This window comes from Lissotriton vulgaris, chromosome 9 (assembly GCF_964263255.1).
Source record: "Lissotriton vulgaris chromosome 9, aLisVul1.2, whole genome shotgun sequence".
Lineage (NCBI taxonomy): Eukaryota > Metazoa > Chordata > Amphibia > Caudata > Salamandridae > Lissotriton > Lissotriton vulgaris.
Genome location: NC_141697.1, coordinates 19,660,427 through 19,680,799, shown reverse-complemented (window position 1 = coordinate 19,680,799; position 20,373 = coordinate 19,660,427). Strand labels below are relative to the sequence as shown.

The 20,373-nt window shown below is 50.1% G+C and overlaps 1 protein-coding gene across 4 annotated transcripts in view; it reads left to right on the top strand.

Moving 5' to 3' along the window:
* PSMA6 (proteasome 20S subunit alpha 6) overlaps positions 1-2,845 on the top strand; it is a 67,695-nt gene extending 64,850 nt beyond the window's left edge. For 3 of the 4 annotated variants that reach the window (XM_086936932.1, XM_086936934.1, XM_086936935.1), the window contains one exon: positions 2,692-2,845. In XM_086936932.1, the coding sequence (XP_086793058.1) occupies positions 2,692-2,749 (58 nt within the window). In that variant the 3' untranslated portion in view covers positions 2,750-2,845. The remainder of the gene's footprint in view (positions 1-2,691) is intronic. The other variant, XM_086936933.1, reaches the window with a different exon arrangement.
* The last annotated feature ends 17,528 nt before the right edge of the window (positions 2,846-20,373 follow it).

Below are 20,373 nucleotides of genomic sequence, written 5' to 3'. Positions count from 1 at the left end.
CATTCCGAGTCCACGAAGGACTCCAACGGCCCCGCATTTTTAATTAGGAGCCCCGAGGCTCCTGGGGGCAATTTTGTATTTTGCAAGCCCAGAGAGGCTCAAAATCGCCACAGTTGTTTGTAGAGCCCACGAGGGGCTCAGGCGCACTATTGTTGGTTGAGCCAGAGAGGCTCCTGGGAGGCTCAAGGGGACAGTTGTTTACTCAGAGCCTGTGAGGCTCCCCCATCGTGTTGGCCCCATCATTGTGCTACCCAGTTGCCCAGCACTTTGTGGGCAACTGCTCCGTTTAGGCCCCCTGACACTTGGACACAGGGCGTCCTAGCCCTAGAGAGGCCAGTTGGCCTAGGGACAGTCACAGGTGGTGACTAATGTGAGTTCTGGCGCATTTAGGATTTATGTGCCCAGGTGATTTTGCGCAATTGTTATTGTTACACCTCTGAATGTATTGTTGGTGCATCATGTGTTTTCCTCCCTTACACCTCTGAATGAATGTTATGCATTGCATCATGTGTTATGTTCTTACACCCCTACAGGTATGGTGATATGTAGGTGGTTGTTTTCTCCCTAGTACAGGTGGTGCTAGTGAGGTCCTGTTACCAGTGATTACTGGATGTGTGCTCTATGTTTATATTGTGTGCTACACTGATTTTACTTTCTAAAGTGCTATTTCTGAAAGTATTGCTTCTAAAAGTGCTGATACCCTTGACAGTGGTCCAAGTGGCCCTGTCCTGTACAAATATCCCTTGTAAATTCCGCCCGTGCCTGTTGGCACAGTGTAACAAGATGTGTGTTTTATCTGATGTATATTTATTATAATACAAAGGCTATTTTTACATAACCTTGTGTGGAGTTTTCCTTTGTGGTGGGCCTTTGGTTGTTGTTACTGGGGTGCGTGCGCAAATACTTAACTTACATCGCCTCCAAGTTTAGCCTTGCTGCTCGCGCCACGTTACCTAGAGGGCGAGTGGGGGTTGCCTTGGCGTGTGACTCCCTTGCCCTGACTTTGGGAATGGTGATCCCTGACTGACCTCGACGCGAGTCTTGGCCAGCCAGGGTCCCGTTTCCAACAAAAATCTAACGAGATTCACCGAAGACCGCTTTAAAGATGCCCCTGGTTGTGCACCGCCAGGCTGTGTAAACCAGTCACCTTCAGGATCTGTGTAAACTGTTGGGATTAACAGGCTGACTGGAAGCTGTAGTGGGGCCAGTGTGTTATGTGCGGATGGTGGATCTCTATAAACGTATAGGATTCTACAATGTTCTCTTAATAGATGTCCTCTTACGGGGTTATAGATACCCATAGGATTCAAATAAGTTTGCTGTAAAATTGTCCTGGGTTGCAAGTGAGGGTCTCTATAACCATGAGATTAACAGATTTACTTCAGCGGTCTCCTAGGTTGTGCAGCTTTGGCCCTGTAAACTATAGGATTCACAAATGTTGTGCAACATGGATGAGCTTTAAAGCAAATCCATGAATTACAGAAGAATATAAAGTCTCCCATTTCACAACCCAAGAGCTTTACAGCAAACCTTGGTGAATTCTGTGGTATGTAGAGTTGCGTGCTGTGCATCTCCGAACATCTACAAAGAAGACATTTGTGAATCCTAGCTGCTCTCGTTTGCTCGGCATGCTGTCCGATAAACCCATGGGATTCACCAGTGTCCTCTTTGTAGATTTCCTGAGCGGCGCAGCACGAAGCGCTATATATCCAAGGGATTCACTGGTTTGCTCTGAAGCTTGCACGGATTCAGCAGTGCGAGGCTCCATAAACATAAGAGATTTGCAGGTTTGATGTGAAGCTCTCCCAGTTTACAAAGTGGGAGGCTCTATAAACCGGAGATTCACAGGTTTGCTAGAATGTCTCCAGGTTGTGCAGCGCAGTGGCCTAAAAATTAAAAGGTTTTTCTTTTTTCTAGACCTCCTGCTTCGCAACTCATGACATCTATAAATCCATAAGGTGCACTTTTTTGCTTCAAAGCTCTCCCAGATTGCACAGTGCAGCACTGCCGTTATAAACCTTTTGGATTTGCCAACTTCCTCTTTGTAGTTGTCCTGAGTTGCATGGGGCAAGGCTTTTCTTTATCCATAGGATTCAACAATGTTAATTTAAAACCCTCCAGGCTGTATATTTCAAGATCCTGGACGTCTGTGGGATTCCCCAATCGTTGCTTTGAAGCTCTCCCGGGTTGTGTATTTCAAGGCTCTCTATACCCATAGGATTCACCAGTGTTTGCTTTGAAGCTCACCCGGGTTGCGTATTTCAAGGCTCTCTATACCCATAGGATTCACCAGTATTTGCTTTGAAGCTCTCCCGGGTTGTGTATTTCAAGGCTTTCTATACCCATAGGATTCACCAGTGTTTGCTTTGAAGCTCACTCTGGTTGGGCAGTGCAAGGTTCTCTATACCCATAGAATTCACCAGTGTTTGCTTTGAAGCTCTCCCACGTTGTGTAGATCAAGGCTCTATAGACCTCCGAGCTTCATCAGTGTTTGCTTTGAAGCTCTCCCGGGTTGCACAGCCTCAGACTCTAAACCTGTGGGGTTCACTGATGTCTGTTTTGAACCTTTTCCTGATTGTGCAGTGCAAGGATCTAAAAATATATTGGTCCTCTGTCTAGGTATTCCAAGTTGCGCTGCGCACAGCTTTATTATTACCTTGGCTTTATCTATGTTCCGTTTGTTTCTTCCAGAATCCTCACAGAAACGGAGATCGACGTGCACTTGGTAGCTCTCGCTGAGCGGGACTAGACTCCAGTTTCCTTTCCTCTTCTCTGTGCCCCTTACCTGCCGCCCCTTGCTACACTTTGTTTTACGCTCTAGAAATAAACTGGTTTTGGAAAAGTTTGTTGTAGCTGTAGTCCTTTATTGGCACATTGTGGGATGAGCGTATGAATGGATGGTACAGTTGGAGAGATGAATTGTGGTGTGTAGAGGAAAGATGGCACAGAATTGTGGAGGAGCGGGTGATACCACTGCAGAGGCAGATTGTTGTGTGTGGAGTAATAGAGGGCACATCTGGAGAGGTGGATTGTGTGGTGAAACAGATGGTACCACGGGAGAGGCAGATTGTTGTGGAGTATTGAATGGCACTGCTGGAGAAGCAGATTGTAGTGTGTGGGGCATTAAATGGCAGAGCTGGAGAAGCAGATTGTATTGTGTGTACACTATTGAATGGTACTGCTACAGAGGCGGATTGAGGCATGAGGTGGAATATATGGTGTAGATGGAGAGGCAGATCATGGTGTGGAGGAACAGATGGTACCGCTGACGAGACAGATGTATGAATGAACGGATGGTGAGGCAAAATGTATGTATGTATAAACCGTTTTGTAACGCGCTCCGTTACTTGGGAGTATCCTGGCACGAATAGGGAAAGGCAGAGAAAAGAGCAGCAAGAAAACATCTTAGGTTACACTCCTGAACAGATGAGTTTTCAGGTTTTTCTTGAATTGAGCCACAGATTGCATGGACCGCAAATGGAGAGGGAGAGCGTTCCAGGCCCGAGCCGCGACCACGGCAATCGATTGACCGCCGAGCCTGGCTCGCTTAAAACGGGGAAGAGACAATTTAAACAGTAGATGATCTGAGGGTACGGGCGGGGGCATAGAAGGCAAATCTGTTTCTCAAATATGCAGGGCCTAGATCGTGAATTGCTCTAAACGCAAGCACCAAGGATTTAAACAGGATACGCTGTGATACGGGGAGCCAAAATGGTGAATGAATGAATGAATGAATGGATGGTACAAATGGTGAGGCAGATTGTGTGAATGAGGCAGATTGTGGTGTGTGTGTAGTAAAGGATGGTATTGTTTGAGAGCTAGATAGCGGTGTGTGGAGGAACGGATGGTACAGCTGGAGAGAGAGTGGTATGTGTGGAGGAAAGGATGGTACAGCTGGAGCTGCAGAGTGGACGTGGTGGGCTCTGCTCCTTTGAGCTGGATGACACCCCTAGGAGTCTGGACCCTGTACTTTGTGTTTGGGGGAAGCCTGATCAGTTTGGGTGTGTCTTTCTTTTATGACCTGTTGATGCTGCAGCAGGAAGTTGTGAAGGAAAATCTAGTTGGAAAAGTTGCCCAAGCTTTCAGAGCTGGCTGTTTGCCAACAGACTGAACAACTAATGCAGACGGTGTCCAAAGCCATAGCCTTGTGCTCTTCCACCTCTAGCGGCTAGGCGGAGGTCTTAATACTTCACTTGTGGAAAAATGGGGCAAATGCAGGTGGGAAGGGGGTGGGGGCTCGGGAGCTGGTGTGTGTGTGTGTGTGGTGTCAGTGCGTGTGTGTGGTGTCAGTGCGTGTGTGTGGTGTCAGTGCGTGTGTGTGGTGTCAGTGCGTGTGTGTGTGGTGTCAGTGCGTGTGTGTGTGGTGTCAGTGCGTGTGTGTGTGGTGTCAGTGCGTGTGTGTGTGGTGTCTGTGAGTGTGTGTGTGGTGTCAGTGCGTGTGTGTGTGGTGTCAGTGTGTGTGGTGTCGGTGCGTGGGTGTGTGGTGTCGGTGTGTGGTGTCGGTGTGTGGTGTCGGTGCGTGGGTGTGTGGTGTCGGTGCGTGGGTGTGTGGTGTCGGTGCGTGGGTGTGTGGTGTCGGTGTGTGGTGTCGGTGCGTGGGTGTGTGGTGTCGGTGCGTGGGTGTGGTGTCGGTGCGTGGGTGTGTGGTGTCGGTGTGTGGTGTCGGTGTGTGGTGTCGGTGTGTGGTGTCGGTGTGTGGTGTCGGTGCGTGGGTGTGTGGTGTCGGTGCGTGGGTGTGTGGTGTCGGTGCGTGGGTGTGTGGTGTCAGTGCTGGCTCTTGGACTGTCCACTTTGGGGGACAGACGGTATGAATGGCAAGCTATTAAAAAGTTGTATCGCAAATACCTGCTCACCATTAAACCAAGTTGGGGCAAGTTTATCAAGATGGGTTTATAAATGTTCTGCCCCATGAGAAAATGTTGTAAAAATTAAATATTTTCAATCATACTTCTTAACCGACATTGACTAAAAAGCCTCAGCACTTATGTGCCAAGCAGGCCCGACCCTCCCCATGGACGCTTGGCAGAAGTACTCTTAATGCTAAAAAGCCATTGTTGCTGCCGTGTTTTTTTTTTTCGTTTTTTTTTTAATACTACATTTTAAAACCTAGTTCTAAACCAATGGCACAAAGTTACAAGCTTCTGGGGGGCAGATACGGATATTGTAGCAGCATTCACCCGCGCAGTCAGTAAATGTCTCCATAATCCCAATAAACGTAATCGTATAAAAAAGAAAGCAGTATGCCCACTCTACGAGGCGCATGACCCCGAAACTTTTGCATGCTTTTTGGCACACCTTCTCCATTTGTATCTCCTTTTCGGCATACAACAGAAGTTCCTAACTTCACTCCAGCTAGCCAACGGGGGTAGGCTTGGTGACACCAGTGCTGAGCAATGCCCTGTTTGCAGGCATTGGGTATCTTGGCAGCTAAGCAGCCTATGGTGCATAGTATCTAGGCAACCATCCATTATCCCCATATGTACCACATTAGGCTCCAGCTCAGAAAATACCTGCAGTACGCATGCAATCTGTGCGTGGGCCGAGGTCTTTTATGCTTTTATACGCGGGCAAGGCCAAATGACTGGGTAGAACAGTGGTTCCCAAACTTTTTAGACCCGTGGCTCCCTTGACCTAGTTGGCAGTTGGCCGTGGCTCCCCACCATTGTTTTACCCGCGCACCGGGGTGCCGCGGGGCACCCTTTGGGAACCACTGGTCTACATGAAGAATCAAGCCTAGACGTGATGAAGGATTCAGAGAGTCGCCATCACTGTCATAAAACTTTATTTGCAATCACAAAGATCTTATAAAGTACATCTCAATGCATACATAGAGTAGTATAAAGCACTCCCACTAAAAGTAACCAGGCTAGAGAAAGGCTCAAGGAGCTCTGTGGCGTTACAAGAAGTTTACGTGAGGTGGGCTCCGACCATGGGTATCCGCAGAAATGTTTTCGGGGGGGGAGGGAATTTTTAACTTCATCACCATCCTCCTTGCACTCTTTCCCCCTCCACCTTGCACCCTCCCCCCCTTCCCCCCTTCCCCTTGTACCCTACTTCACCTCAGCCTTGCACCCTTTTCTACCTTGCACCTTTCTCCCCTCTGCCTAGCACCCTTCTCCCTTCTCCCCTCTGCCTTGCACCCTTCTCCCCTCTGCCTTGCACCCTTCTCCCCTCTGCCTTGCACCCTTCTCCCCTCTGCCTTGCACCCTTCTCCCCTCTGCCTTGCACCCTTCTCCCCTCTGCCTTGCACCCTTCTCCCCTCTGCCTTGCGCCCTTCTCCCCTCTGCCTTGCGCCCTTCTCCCCTCTGCCTTGCGCCCTTCTCCCCTCTGCCTTGCGCCCTTCTCCCCTCTGCCTTGCGCCCTTCTCCCCTCTGCCTTGCGCCCTTCTCCCCTCTGCCTTGCGCCCTTCTCCCTGCCTAGCACCCTTCTCCCCTCTGCCTAGCGCCCTTCTCCCCTCTGCCTTGCACCCTTCTCGCCTTGCACCCTTCTCCCCTCTGCCTTGCACCCTTCTCTCCTCCGCCTTGCACCCTTCTCTCCTCCGCCTTGCACCCTTCTCTCCTCTGCCTTGCACCCTTCTCCCCTGCCTTGCACCCTTCTCCCCTGTCTTGCACCCTTCTCCCCCTCCTCGTTGCACCCTTCTCTCCTCTGCCTTGCACCCTTCTCCCCTCTGCCTTGCACCCTTCTCCCCTCTGCCTTGCACCCTTCTCCCCTCTGCCTTGCACCCTTCTCCCCTCTGCCTTGCACCCTACTCCCCTCTGCCTTGCACCCTACTCCCCTCTGCCTTGCACCCTACTCCCCTCTGCCTTGCACCCTACTCCCCTCTGCCTTGCACCCTACTCCCCTCTGCCTTGCACCCTACTCCCCTCTGCCTTGCACCCTACTCCCCTCTGCCTTGCACCCTACTCCCCTCTGCCTTGCACCCTACTCCCCTCTGCCTTGCACCCTACTCCCCTCTGCCTTGCACCCTACTCCCCTCTGCCTTGCACCCTACTCCCCTCTGCCTTGCATCCTTTTCTACCTTGCACCCATCTCCCCTCTGCCTTGCACCCTTTTCTACCTTGCACCCATCTCCCCTCTGCCTTGCACCCTTCTCCCCTCTGCCTTGCACCCTTCTCCCCTCTGCCTTGCACCCTTCTCCCCTCTGCCTTGCACCCTTCTCCCCTCTGCCTTGCACCCTTCTCCCCTCTGCCTTGCACCCTTCTCCCCTCTGCCTTGCACCCTTCTCCCCTCTGCCTTGCACCCTTTTCTACCTTGCACCCTTCTCCCCTCTGCCTTGCACCCTTCTCCCCTCTACCTTGCACCCTTCTCCACTCTGCCTTGCACCCTTCTCCCCTCTACCTTGCACCCTTCTCCACTCTGCCTTGCACCCTTTTCTACCTTGCACCCTTCTCCCCTCTGCCTTGCACCCTTCTCCCCTCTGCCTTGCACCCTTCTCCCCTCTGCCTTGCACCCTTCTCCCCTTTGCCTTGCACCCTTCTCCCCTCACACTCCAACATGCAGCAGTCACGAGTGACGACCCCTCAACGAATGTAAATCTGCCCCTTAATCTCTCCATATCTAAAAAAGGAACATGTCCTTATGAAATGTCATTAGTGCTCATGTAAAGCACTCCAAAATGTTTGGGTTGGGTTTGCTCTATATAAAAATTGAGGGGGAAAAATGAAAAAATTCGTTTCATTTACTCTTTCAATGCTATTTGCATCTAAATAACCAAAGGTGCTCGTGATTCCACAAGGAGCATGACCCTCTCCTGTGCTGCAACACCACTGACTGGCATCTCTTTCACAGCTCATCAGCAGCTGAAAGAGTTGATTGCCTTTTTAAATGGTTAGATCTGCCAGGCGCTTATGGGCATCATCTTTTGCCTTTCAGTAAGAAGTGCCTGGATCTTCATTGGCAGGCGGGCCTCACAGCTATGTCTGTAGCCGAGTCCCCCGTCGCCGTGATGCTCTGCTTCAGAAAGGCAGAGACTAGGGGCAGAGCAACCAATTAATCACGGAGGCGAGGGGGGCGAAAGTGACACATTCTCAGGTCTTTCACACTTCCTTTCCCACATGTGCGCGGCGCCCCTGGCTCCTGATAACGGCGCACCAGGGCGCCGCGGCGCACAGTTTGGGAACCACAGGGGTAGAAGGATCCCATGAAGTCGTCACATCTGCAACTTGATGCACTCGGGAGCTCCATGTTCGAGGCATGTCTGCTGATTCACATGCTTTGCGTACTCCAGCCATCAAGTGTTAGATCCGGATTTTTTAAAGTTGTTTTTCTTCGTAGAAGTCTTTGAGTCGCATAGTAATGTGATTTCCTCCTCCTTGGTAATAGACCGTATTCTATCCAACAATGGAGTCAATGCCCATACACACTGCTATGACTGCCAGGCCAATAGCTGTGTGAATTGATAGGCGAGGGGGTTAAAAGAAGTTTAGTATAGAGGCTTTAACACCAGTAGATATGCACAAGGCTGATACTGAAATGTGCATATTTACATATAAGTGCATTGATGTATCTTCTGTGGGTGTTCAGATCACTGAAATCTGACAGGCATTCGAGCAAGAGTGCATATTTATTGGTTAAATAAACCAGGAAATATACTAATTTCAGCTTCACTTTACCACACAACCCAAAATAAATATAGATAAATACAGACTGAAATATCAAAAAATAAATTCCATAAAACCAGGAGCCCTTGTTATGTTATACTCGATACCAAATCCGAAGTTATACTTGATACCAACTCAATGATAATTCTCTGATGGAACGGACTCCATTTCAGTTCTGCTCTTGGTGCCACTCCAGGTATCCATGCACTGACTTTCACAAAGTCCTCAATCGGTGTTTGTCCCCTGAGCACAAATAAAACAACTCTGAGGCATGTCTGTCATTTCGATCCAAGACCACCTTGTGGCATGTCTGGTTCGATGTAGAGCAATGCAGAGGCAAAATATTGAATATACTCCAGATATCTTTGGAAGACATAGAAGCATTGGCTGCCAAAGGGGCCTTCTTCGTTCTAGATTCCGACTCTGAGTTGAAGATCAATCTAGAGTCCCATTATCTTCCACCGGGTCACGGTGCCTTGAGTACCAAAAGCATCCATCTGCCCACACAAACAATCCATTCCTGTAAAACAAAAGGCTTCTTGGCCACCACTGCTGTCTGGCTATGGTAGCATATGAGGGTAAGCTTTGAACGCCCCGCCCTCTCGCTTGGCTGCCGAAAGCAAAGACAGTCTTCCTGCTACACTCTGAGCCGGGACAACAACTCTTCGGCTCCCAAATAATCGGATCCGAAAGAAGAGTCCTCCCATTCTGAAACCTATGGCACCGAAACAGAAATCGGCTCCTACAACACTCCCAAAGCCGATTTTACCAAACATGCAGGACAGATTGACTCAAAATTAAAAAGACTACATATTCATTCAGAGACGGGACGCAGTATAAAAATAACTACGTCTGTATCATCTTATAAGACCTCTTTCCAACAGAAAATTGACTATACAATTACTTTTCAAGAAGAAAAGACATAACCACCAGTCCACCTCCTCCAGCATCACATTCACCTGTATCATTGGTGTATCATTCACCTCAAAACAATCTAAAAATCGCACCTCGGAGGTCTCCACACACAGACCTAGATGTATATACTGGGAATGTAGATATGGGGGATGATAACTATGTAGTACCATCAAACCCCTGGCTGGATTATGATTAGGCTGTGGGGTTTTAGGTTTAAACCTATAATAACTGATAATGGCCCTCACCAGTGTTAACATATAAGCACTGAAAAAACACCTGCACAACCACCAACTAAATGCCATTCCAAGAAAGGAAAAAAAGTGAGTGATTTTTTTTTCTTCCTGAAGGGGCAAATACAATGTAACTTTGTTATACAAGCTAGCAGCAAGAAAGACTGGGCTAACATTATTCTGCTTGAGTTTTGATGTTTAGGGATGCCACTAAAATATTGTTTCTTCTTCCTTTTGCTTTTTTCAGTTTTGTGGTCTTTGGTCTAAAGATGCAGGGTTCAGAACCATGTTTTAGGTCTCATTTAATTATTTTATAACCTGTATAGCATCAGGAAATATCAAAATCATATTTGATATTTTGGCTGCGTTTGATTCTTTCACTGATAGGTAAAATGGCTGGTTTCATAAGAATGTTTCCTAATGCGTGTCATCACACTTACCCACAGAGAATGGGTAAAAACCCTTAATACATCAGCCTACAGTTGTTTCTAGTAGGTCAGTATTGATAGTAGGTGTATTACCAGCACCTCAGGCTTTAAACACTCAATGCAAAGTATAGCGACACGTTTAGGTTTTAAGAGCACAATCACCAAGCATCTGGGATAGTGGTTAAAACATGACACCAGCCTTTTAGAAAAAAAATGGAACACAGTGTCACTTGGAATGCCCTGCAAAACGGGTTCTTTCCTAGTTACACAAAGATTGGAGTGATATTGTTTGTATTTGCAGTGATTCAGCTACGTATATAAAAAAGTTGTGTGATGACCTGTCAAAATTGATACCCGAGCTGAACTGATTCCCTGTATGAGATCCTTGCCACTTGTTAGATGGTATGCTGAACGCATCTTTACAATCTTCAGAGTTAATGAGGGATACTATTGACGTTTTAGTTCATTCTGGTACTCCTTGAGAGTAGGCCGGGTGACCCCTTTAGTGACTTTGGCACTGCAGCATGTTCCATGTTAGAGTGCTTGCCACTTGGTAAGCAATGTTGAAGAGCAATTCAGGAACGTTTATTCTACAATGTATGAGAAATGGCTTGCAATGATGCATAGAAATGTCCCTTCACCACCAATGGCATTTGAAGTCCATGAAACCTCAGTGGTACTCTGTACAAGGTCTAGATCCCTTCAGTAAAGAGGAATTTTCTCCATAGTTTCAAAAGTGCTGCCCCAATTTTGACGGCTTTGATAACTCTGAGGGCATTTGCGCCCAGTTCAATGCATAAGTTGCAGAACCTGTTGCAGAAAATCACATTCTTCAAGACCACCAGTAGTTTACATTGAAAGCTATGTCAGTAACCAGAGTTAGCAAATTGTGTACTGGCTGTTTTGGCATTCCCTGTCTCAAGTACCAATTTTGAAGAGGCCTTTTCACAGATACAAGTTTACATGGGAAGGAAAGAGCGAGCGTGCATGACCAAACACTCACGGAATAAGTATTTTATGGTGTACTACGATAAGTTTAATTTGCAAAAATCTATTTGGACCTCATACACTATACATTCTGTCTACATACCATGTTCTATCCGTGCAGAAAGCAAGCAATAATAAAAGCTAAATTTTCCATAAACACCGTAAAAACACTTTTTTTTTTCTTTCGTTTTTAGTGGCGCGAAAATGTGTAACCACTGATAACTGTTTTTTAAGGTATTGAAATCACTGGAAAAAACCCCACCAGAATTTTCGAAAAATAGAAACTGAAAACAGGAAAGCCTGATTATGATAAAGGCCCTCCAGGAGAAACATCCTGCAAAACCCTCCCCTCTTGATAACGCCTCCTATCAGGAGCTTATAACTAGGGCAGCTGCATATCATGGGGTCACAGTATACAAAGAAACTATGGTGGAAGATTTTTTTATTCGAAACATTAGGGGCTACACGCATCTGCCTCTTCCGATGTTAAAAGGTATGATGCGCCATGCAGAGGATATTTTTATAAACCCTCTATGTGCATGCATTATTACACCTAGGGTGGACATAAAGTATAAACCGCCACAATCTGACCCAATTTTTATTTGAGGTCCGCTTCCGCTAGACTCACTAGTTGTGGTTAATCCTAGCAAAGGAGCACATTCACAAACCACAGCTTTAGCACAACCTCCAGACTAGGAGTCAAAACTCCTAGATGCCTCAATCAAACAAATTGCTGCATAATCGGCCAATCCTTGGCAGATAGCCAATACACAGCGTTTACTTGCCAGGTATGACCGTGCGCACTGGGTTGAAGTGGAGAATTACTCTAATATCTTCCTAAGCAGAATAAGAAAAAGTGACAAGACTTTGTGCAGGCGGGAACATTCTTCCATTAGATGTGCACTAGACGCTACTCATAGAGCTTCCAGAGGGATCAATACCAGTGTCCTCCTAAGAAGGCATCCCTGGCTGCATATCTCTGGGTGTAACCCAGAAGCTCAATAGATGTTCTTAAATGTACCTTTCAATAAACAGCATCTTTTCAGCCCACAAATAGACGAGGCCTTAGAGAAGATGGAAAAAAAGGTACTGAAGTGGCTAAATTTATGGGAGCACTTCAGACACCTGCTAGTAGAGGCTCTTTTCACCGCTTTTCTTACAGAGGAGGTTCAAAAACCACTTCCATAGATTCTTCCACATCTTCATACTGGCCACAAAATCAATCCTCTCCACCCAGAGGATTTTACAGGGGTAACCTCTCCAAAGAGCGGGGTAAAGGTACATCAACCTGTACCTACCAACCTGGCAACAAACAGTGACTTCATAATCATTCCTCCAATCGTCCTACACCTGTCTGGTCGACTACAGCAAGTGTCTTCACACTTGGCAGTCAATAACAGACAAGCGTCTGTTTGATATTATTTAGCATGGTTATTGCCTGGAGATCACCAGCAACCCTCACAATATTCCACCTAGCACTTGTAGGCTTTCTCTGGAACATCAACAACTGCTCAAGTAGGATATACTAGCTCCATTAATAAAATGAGCTATGGAGCCAGTTTCAATGCAACATCCGGGGTTTGCTCCCTGTACTTTCTAATTCCCCAAAAAGATGGCTGTTTACGGCCTATTTTAGATTTAAGGCCTTTAAACCGATACATACTGTCAGAATACTTCCATAAGGCCACTCTTCAACAAAAACTTTTGCTTATACAGCAGCACGACTTCATGTCCGTACTAGACTTAAATGACGCCTACTTTCACATCCCAATCCACCCAGCACATCACAAATATATCCGATTTGTCATAGCAGAGAACCATTATCAATTCAAAGACCTTCTATAAAGTTGATGATGAAATCTGGAGCATGGACAGGATGGGCAGAGCTAAGGGTGGAATGTTAGTTTATGAAAAGTGACCAGTGTTGGATTGGGAGCTGTACTGTGTGCAGCTGAATTTGATAGGGGTATCTGTTCACAATAAACCCACTTGGAGAAGAAAATGGCTGATTTTATTACTACTTATAGTGGCAATGAGGGTGCATATAAAGACTGGTCTGATCCTGACAAAGGCTGCCTGTAATTGCATATTTTATCACCTGTGTTGTGTTTTAAATTTGTGGTTTTCCCTGCCCATAATTGCCTCCATTTCGTGTTGAATTGTGGGATTTGCAGTCCAACCTCTGTAGTTTGTCCCTCTCATTCCTGGGTGACAATTCTGTTTTCCCTCCAAATTTCTCCTTTTCTCTGTGCTAAGACTTGTATGTTAAAACCATGAACTCCCAGCCACCATTTTGTGTTCACAACCCCCCCCCCCCAGCAAAAGGGATTTTTCTACATCCGGGCCTGTGCACTTCGTTTTTTGGCCAGCAGGGGAAGTAAAGCTTTATTCAATCAATCATGGCATTTGTATAGCGCACTACTCACCCGGAGGGTCTCAAGGCGCTTAGGGGAAGGGGGGTCTGCTATTGCTCGAACAGCCAGGTCTTGAGTTGTCTCCTGAAGGCGAGATGGTCCTGGGTCAGCCGGAGGTGGGTGGGGAGGGAGTTCCACGTCTTGGCCGCCAGGTAGGAAAAGGATCTTCCTCCGGCGGTGGGTCTTTGGATGCGTGGTACGGCGGCGAGGGCGAGGCTTGTCGAACGTAGCTGGCGGGTGGGCGTGTAGAAGGTCAGGCGGTCGTTGAGGTACTTGGGGCCCAGGTCGTGGAGGGACTTGTGGGTGAGGAGTCTGAACGTGATTCTCTTGCTGATGGGGAGCCAGTGCAGGTCCCTTAGGTGTCCGGAGATGTGGCTGCGTCGGGGGATGTCCAGGATGAGTCTGGCGGAGGCGTTCTGGATGCGTTGGAGTTGTTTCTGTAGCTTGGCTGTGGTTCCGGCGTAGAGGGTGTTTCCGTAGTCCAGTCAGCTCGTGACGAGTGCCTGGGTGACCGTCTTCCTGGTTTCGGTCGGGATCCATCGGAAGATCTTACGGAATGTGCGTAGGGTGTTGAAGCATGATGAGGAGACTGCGTTAACTTGTCTGGTCATCGAGAGGGAGGAGTACAGGATGAAGCCCAGGTTGCATGCGTGGTCTGTTGGCTTGGGTGCGCAGCCTAGGGCCGGGGGCCACCAGGTGTCGTCCCAGGCGGAGGGCGATGGTCCTAGGATGAGGACTTCCGTCTTGTCTGAGTTCAGTTTCAGGCGGCTGTTCTTCATCCACTCGGCGACGTCTTTCATCCCTTCGTGTAGGCTAGTTCTGGCGTTGGCGGGGTCACTGGTGAGGGAGAGGATCAGTTGGGTGTCGTCGGTGTAGGAGGTGATGTTGAGGTTGTGTTGGCCTGCGATGGCTGCCAGGGGTCTCATGTAGACGTTGAAGAGGGTGGGGCTGACTGATGACTGATGCTGACTGCCCCCCCCCCCCCCCCCCAACCCCACGCCCATTATCACACTGGACATGATTATGTCCACCCTCCTCCAAATGAAAGAAGAACTACACTCCATCAAAGAGTTGCTCATCACATACCCCAGACACCCCCCTCCCACCACCACTCACACCTAATAACACATCCCCCCTCACCTCCTACTTGCCCTACCACACACCACTCCACACACCGGACCTCTATCCCCCCTCGCAATACCACCAATCGCAATCACATTACCACCAAGCGTAATACTCCCTCTACACCGAACAACACTTCCTCCGCACCTCCTACTCGCCTTATCACACAACTCTCCCCACACTGGACCTCTACCACCTCTCGCAATACCACCAATCGCCCCAGACGCACTACCAACACGATTTCAGACCATGACGTACACACCCTTCTCCACTCTTACATCCGGGCTCCCCAAAATCGACTAGCCACCAACCACATGTCCATCCCAACGATTATCTCTAACCCCCTCAGGCACCAAAAGGATAACAGAGGCGCCGTCCCCAACAACCTCACTAATGTACCCCTCATTATAGAACCGTCCTCCACCCTTTGCACCCCTAGCCTTAAATGCATACTTCTCAACTGCAGATCGGCCCAAAGACATTCCACGGAGGTCGCCGATCTCATCATGTCTCTGGAACCGGATCTAGTCATTCTGACTGAAACATGGCTATCTGATTCCTCTACACCTATCTTGGATATCCTAGTCCCCCCCCAACTACTGTATCATTAGACTTGACAGGACCAAAAAGACAGGCGGTGGAATTGCCTGTATCTACAGAAGCAACCTCTCAGTCTCTAAAGCGTCCGCCCCCTCCCTTACTTCCTGTGAATACTTCTGCCTTGATGTCATCAGCGAAAGCAAACCGGTATGCACACTACACATTATATACCACCCACCTGGGGACAAGCTCTCCTTTGTCCAACAACTCATGGATACAATATCAGCCAACTCAGGACGGCAGAACATCCAAATTTTCCTTGGCGACTACAATCTCCACTGGAATGACAGCAGTGACACAGTGGTAAACAGCCTCAAAAGCTTCCTCAACGCACTTGATCTCAACCAATTATGCAATAGCCCGACCCATGAGAGGTTCTATCCTCGACCTTATCTCCAAAGAGGACGCTATTCAACTTGAGTCAATCCAACCTTGTGACTGGTCAGATCATCATATTGTCTCCTTCCTCTTCAATGAAAAAATTAAATGTAACCCAGTTCAACCCTCTAAGCCCAAAGTTTGGAAAAGAGACTTGAAGAAACTCAACCCAAATTCCTTACCGCCTAACAGCTGCAATCTCCTACGCCCCCCCCCCCCCCTCTTCCGGCGCTACGGACGTTCAACTCCTAACTGACCACTATCTCAATGCTATGTCCACAATAATCAATGAGGCGGCACCCATGCAACTGAAAAGAGTCTCGTCCAAGATTTCCAACCCATGGTATGACGGGAGCCTCAATGAGGCTAGACGGGCCATGCGAATGGCAGAGCGCACTTGGAGGTCCGCCCCTTCTGCGGTGCACCTAAAAAGTCTAAAGAAACAGAGAAACGCCTACTTCAGGAAAATAAAACGCTCAAAAAGAGATTTCTTCAGCCTCCAGCTCGCCCAAGCAAAAAACCGCCCAAGAAAATTGTTTGAGTTAATCAGAACACAATCCAAAGAACAACCCCAGACACTCAGCACCATGGGCGTTACACCTTCCTGCGAAGACTTCTCTGCCTTCTTCATCCAAAAAACTGAAAACATAAGAAGCGATCTCCTCAATGACGCAACCCTTTACTCGAACCCCCAACACACAGCAGTGCCTGAACCAAAGAACAATGCTACTTGGTCATCCTGTGGCACCTACTCCGAAGAAGAAATTGGCAGATTGCTCAGCACCCTGAAACCATCCAATCACCTCACTGACCCCCTTCCTGTTTACGCTTGTTGGACAGGCCACATGACGGGCCGCTCTCCCCCGGCTCGACCAGGCCCGAGCCCAGTCACGCAAGCACCACACACCACCATTGCACGCCCTACGTCCCCTCAGGGACCCCTGCCCTCGAACATGATAACCTCGTGGGTCCGATCCACTGCCGGCCCATGCACCCAGCCCGGGCCGCCATCTTGGACGCCTCGCCACGAGGCCGCCTGGCCCCCGATCGACCTCAACCCTGGGCCTAGCCCAGCCTCAGACAATCCGGCACCACCCTCCACCCAGGAGGTGAGCGGGCTACTTGGCAAGTCAATGGGAGAGAGAGGTGCCGATGGCTCTCCCCCCGCCCAGTGCCGCTCGCCCATCGCCTCCCCGGGCGCTGGCTCCACCCCCCTGCTGGGTGTCTGGACTCCCTCATCCCGGACCTCCCGACCTCCAAGTGCGAGGGTCCGGACATCAAAGCACGCCAGCCCTATAACTGGGACAGCTCCAGAGCAGGAAGTCAGTTGTATCTTGGAGTCGAGAGACGTAAGAGGAACTCATCCTGGACGGACTACTGGCGCTGCCGTAGCTCTGTCCTGTGCACCATCGTCCTGCCTGTTGGCGCTGCCACAGCCGTCGTAACCTTCATTCTTCACCGTCGTCCGGATCTGCTGGCGAGGCCGCGGACCGTTGTAACCATCATCTTCATCGGGACCTGCTTGGCTTCTCCACGGCCCGTCGACCATCCTTCATCCATCTCGGGACCTGCTTGGCTCCTCCACGGCCCGATCAGCAACCACGCCGAGCTCGAGGATTGAGAGCTATTTAACTCATTGGTAACTAAGACTGTCCCGCTACCCTTTCTCCTCAACCAGAGATCAGAACCGAGGGGACCCCTGAGTCCAGACCTCCTTGTATCATAGCGACGTAACCTAAGAATTGCATATAAAGTCTCGTTAACCTTCAATCTTGTGTGGTGTCCGTCTGTGGGGGGGAAGTTACTTACCTGTACAGTCGTTGGAGACGGCTCTCCCTGGAGACCTCTCCCCGTAATCTCGGCCGACCCTCCCGGTCCGTCTAACATTGGTGGCCAGCGGCGCGATCCGAATCACCGCATAACGTACAGAGAGTAGCTCACCCCACAACGAACAACAATGTCGACTAAAGAGAGCGGATCAACTGAGAAGTTCCAAATGGAAAAACTAGAGGAATACAGCCATCGTGAACTAAAGCAGTTCTGCATCGAACTAGGTATCGCTACCACCGGACTAAGTACCAAGGACGATTTTAAGCATGCCCTAGAATCTTGGGCAGAGACCGGGGATGTCGAAACCCCTGAGCAAAGCACCGCGAAAAATACCAACACGGCCCCTGAGGGGCAAAGAACCAGTCTCTCGCAAGACGAGATCCAAGAAAGAGAAAAAGCCCGACTACACGAACTCGAAATGGCCCGACTCAAGATGGACATAGAACTCAAATTGGCCGAGCAAAAAATAAACTTAGAGCACCTTCGCCTCCGAGAAGAAAGAGAGGAGAAACAGAGGCAAAGGGAGCTCGAGGAAAAAAGACTAACGTACGAGCACGAACGGAACCTAGCCGAGATCAACCTGCGCAAACAAAATAAAGAGTTAGGGGTGCCCGACAGACCGTCCACCCCAGGGACCGCGGAGAAAAAAGTGCACATCCCCAAGGATGTGGTCCGAGAATATTTTCGAGAAGACGACATCCAGCAATGGTTTAAGGCCTATGAAATCGCGATGACTGCGCACCGGATCGATAGAACCGACTGGGGAGCCGGCCTATGGGGCAAATTCCTCAATGAGGGCCGCGATACTCTGTTACAGCTCCCAGACCACCAGATGACCTCCTACGACCATATGAAAGCGGCCCTCCTCACCCGCTATGGCCTCACGCCCGAGATGTACCGTCAGAGGTTCCGAGACTGCACACGCATTCCAGGTACAACTTGGGTGGACTATGTAACGTACTTTAGCCGAGCCTTCGAAGGCTGGATCAGAGGGAACAACGTCACGACCTACGAGCAGCTGTTCAATCTGATGGTATGGGAGCATCTGTCCAACAATTGCTTCATTGAACTACGCCAACACCTCCTCGACAGCAAGTTAACCGATCCCCGGCAGCTCGCAGCCGAAGCTGACCGGTGGGAGATCACCAGAGTGGGCCGGAATGGGTCCTACGAGCAGAACAGGAACAACAATGGTCACTACCGACCCAGAGGAGGAGGAGGGGGCCAAGGACGAGGAAGAGACAATACTCCGGCCGCCCCCGCTACCAGCACCACCCCCCCGGCCAACCGGGGCAGCACCCCGGCGCGACCGGGATACAGAGCCAATGTTACATGTCACCGATGCCAACGAGTCGGCCACTATGCAAACGACCCAAGCTGCCCGCAGTATCAGAGTCCAAGACCCCGCCAGGTGGCCGCCGCGGCACTAGGGGAAGAACAGATCTCCGAGGAACAAGAAACAGGCGAGCAAGAGTATCAAGAGTGGGAGCCAGCCGCCATGACTCTCGCGTGCTTAGGGGGAAGAGACATGGTCCCGCGGGTCCCCCTACCCGCTAACACCCAGAAGTACAGCCAATGGGTGAGCATCAATGGACAACGGGCCGAAGCCCTTCGAGACACCGGGGCCAGTGTGACAGCCGTCCGCTGTCATCTGGTGACCCCAGAACAATATCTACCGAACGTTCTCTGCCCTGTGCGATCAGCCGACAACTCGGAAAGTCTGTGTCGGATGGCCTGCGTCCCCTTTGAGTGGGGAGGGGTCTCCGGCATGTTGAAGGTAACGGTCCGAGACGACGCCCCCGTGGAATGCCTCCTCGGAAATGACCTGGAAAGCTCCCCGTGGGCAGCCGTGGAGCGAAAAGAACACTTGGGGATGTTGGGCGTCCCAGACTGGGCGTGCGTCACCACCCGGTCCATGGCCGCCCGTGCCAACCATCACCCGGAAGAACCAGAATGGCCGGCGCCACCGCCTCCGGTCGCCCCCGCCGAGACCCCCGACCATGGCATCCCCCTCGAACTTGCTCAACCTTCCGACCTCGCTAATCTTGATCAGTGGGCTCAAGAAGGGGGACCCACACAAGAACAATTTCGTCAGGAACAGAAGACCTGTCCCTCCCTTGAGGGACTCCGACAACAAGCGCTCGCCCAAAGCGCCGGGGATACCTCCGGAACTCATTGGGTCTACTGGGACAATGATCTATTGTACAGCGAGCAACGAATCGCCGAGCTGGGGGCCAACCGAGTACTAGTGGTGCCCCTCCGCTTTAGAGACTTCCTGCTAAACCTGGCCCACGATGCCCCCCTGGCAGGGCACCTGGGACAGGATAAAACCTACAGCCGCCTAGTGACCCACTTCTTCTGGCCCAAAATGAGAAACGATGTGCACCAGCATTGCCGATCTTGCCCCACGTGCCAAGCCAGTGGGAAGAGCGGCCGCAAATTAAAGGCTCCCCTGCAACCCTTTCCAGTAGTCACAACCCCATTTGAGAGGGTCGGGATAGACATTGTGGGACCCCTGGACCCGCGTACAAGACAAGGCCATCGCTTCATCCTGGTACTAGTGGACCACGCCACCCGCTACCCTGAGGCTATTCCTCTCCGGACCGTGACAGCCCCAGTGGTCGGCCGGGCCCTGATGGGGATCTTCTCCCGTGTGGGGTTCCCCCGAGAAGTCGTCAGTGACAGAGGCACGAACTTCATTTCTAAATATATGAAGTCCCTCTGGCAACAGTGTGGGGTCACCTACCGCTTCACGACCCCCTATCACCCCCAAGGAAACGGACTTGTTGAGCGGTTCAATCGCACGCTAAAAGGGATGATCGGGGGATTGGAAGAGCCCCTCCGTCGCCAGTGGGACGTGCTGCTGCCG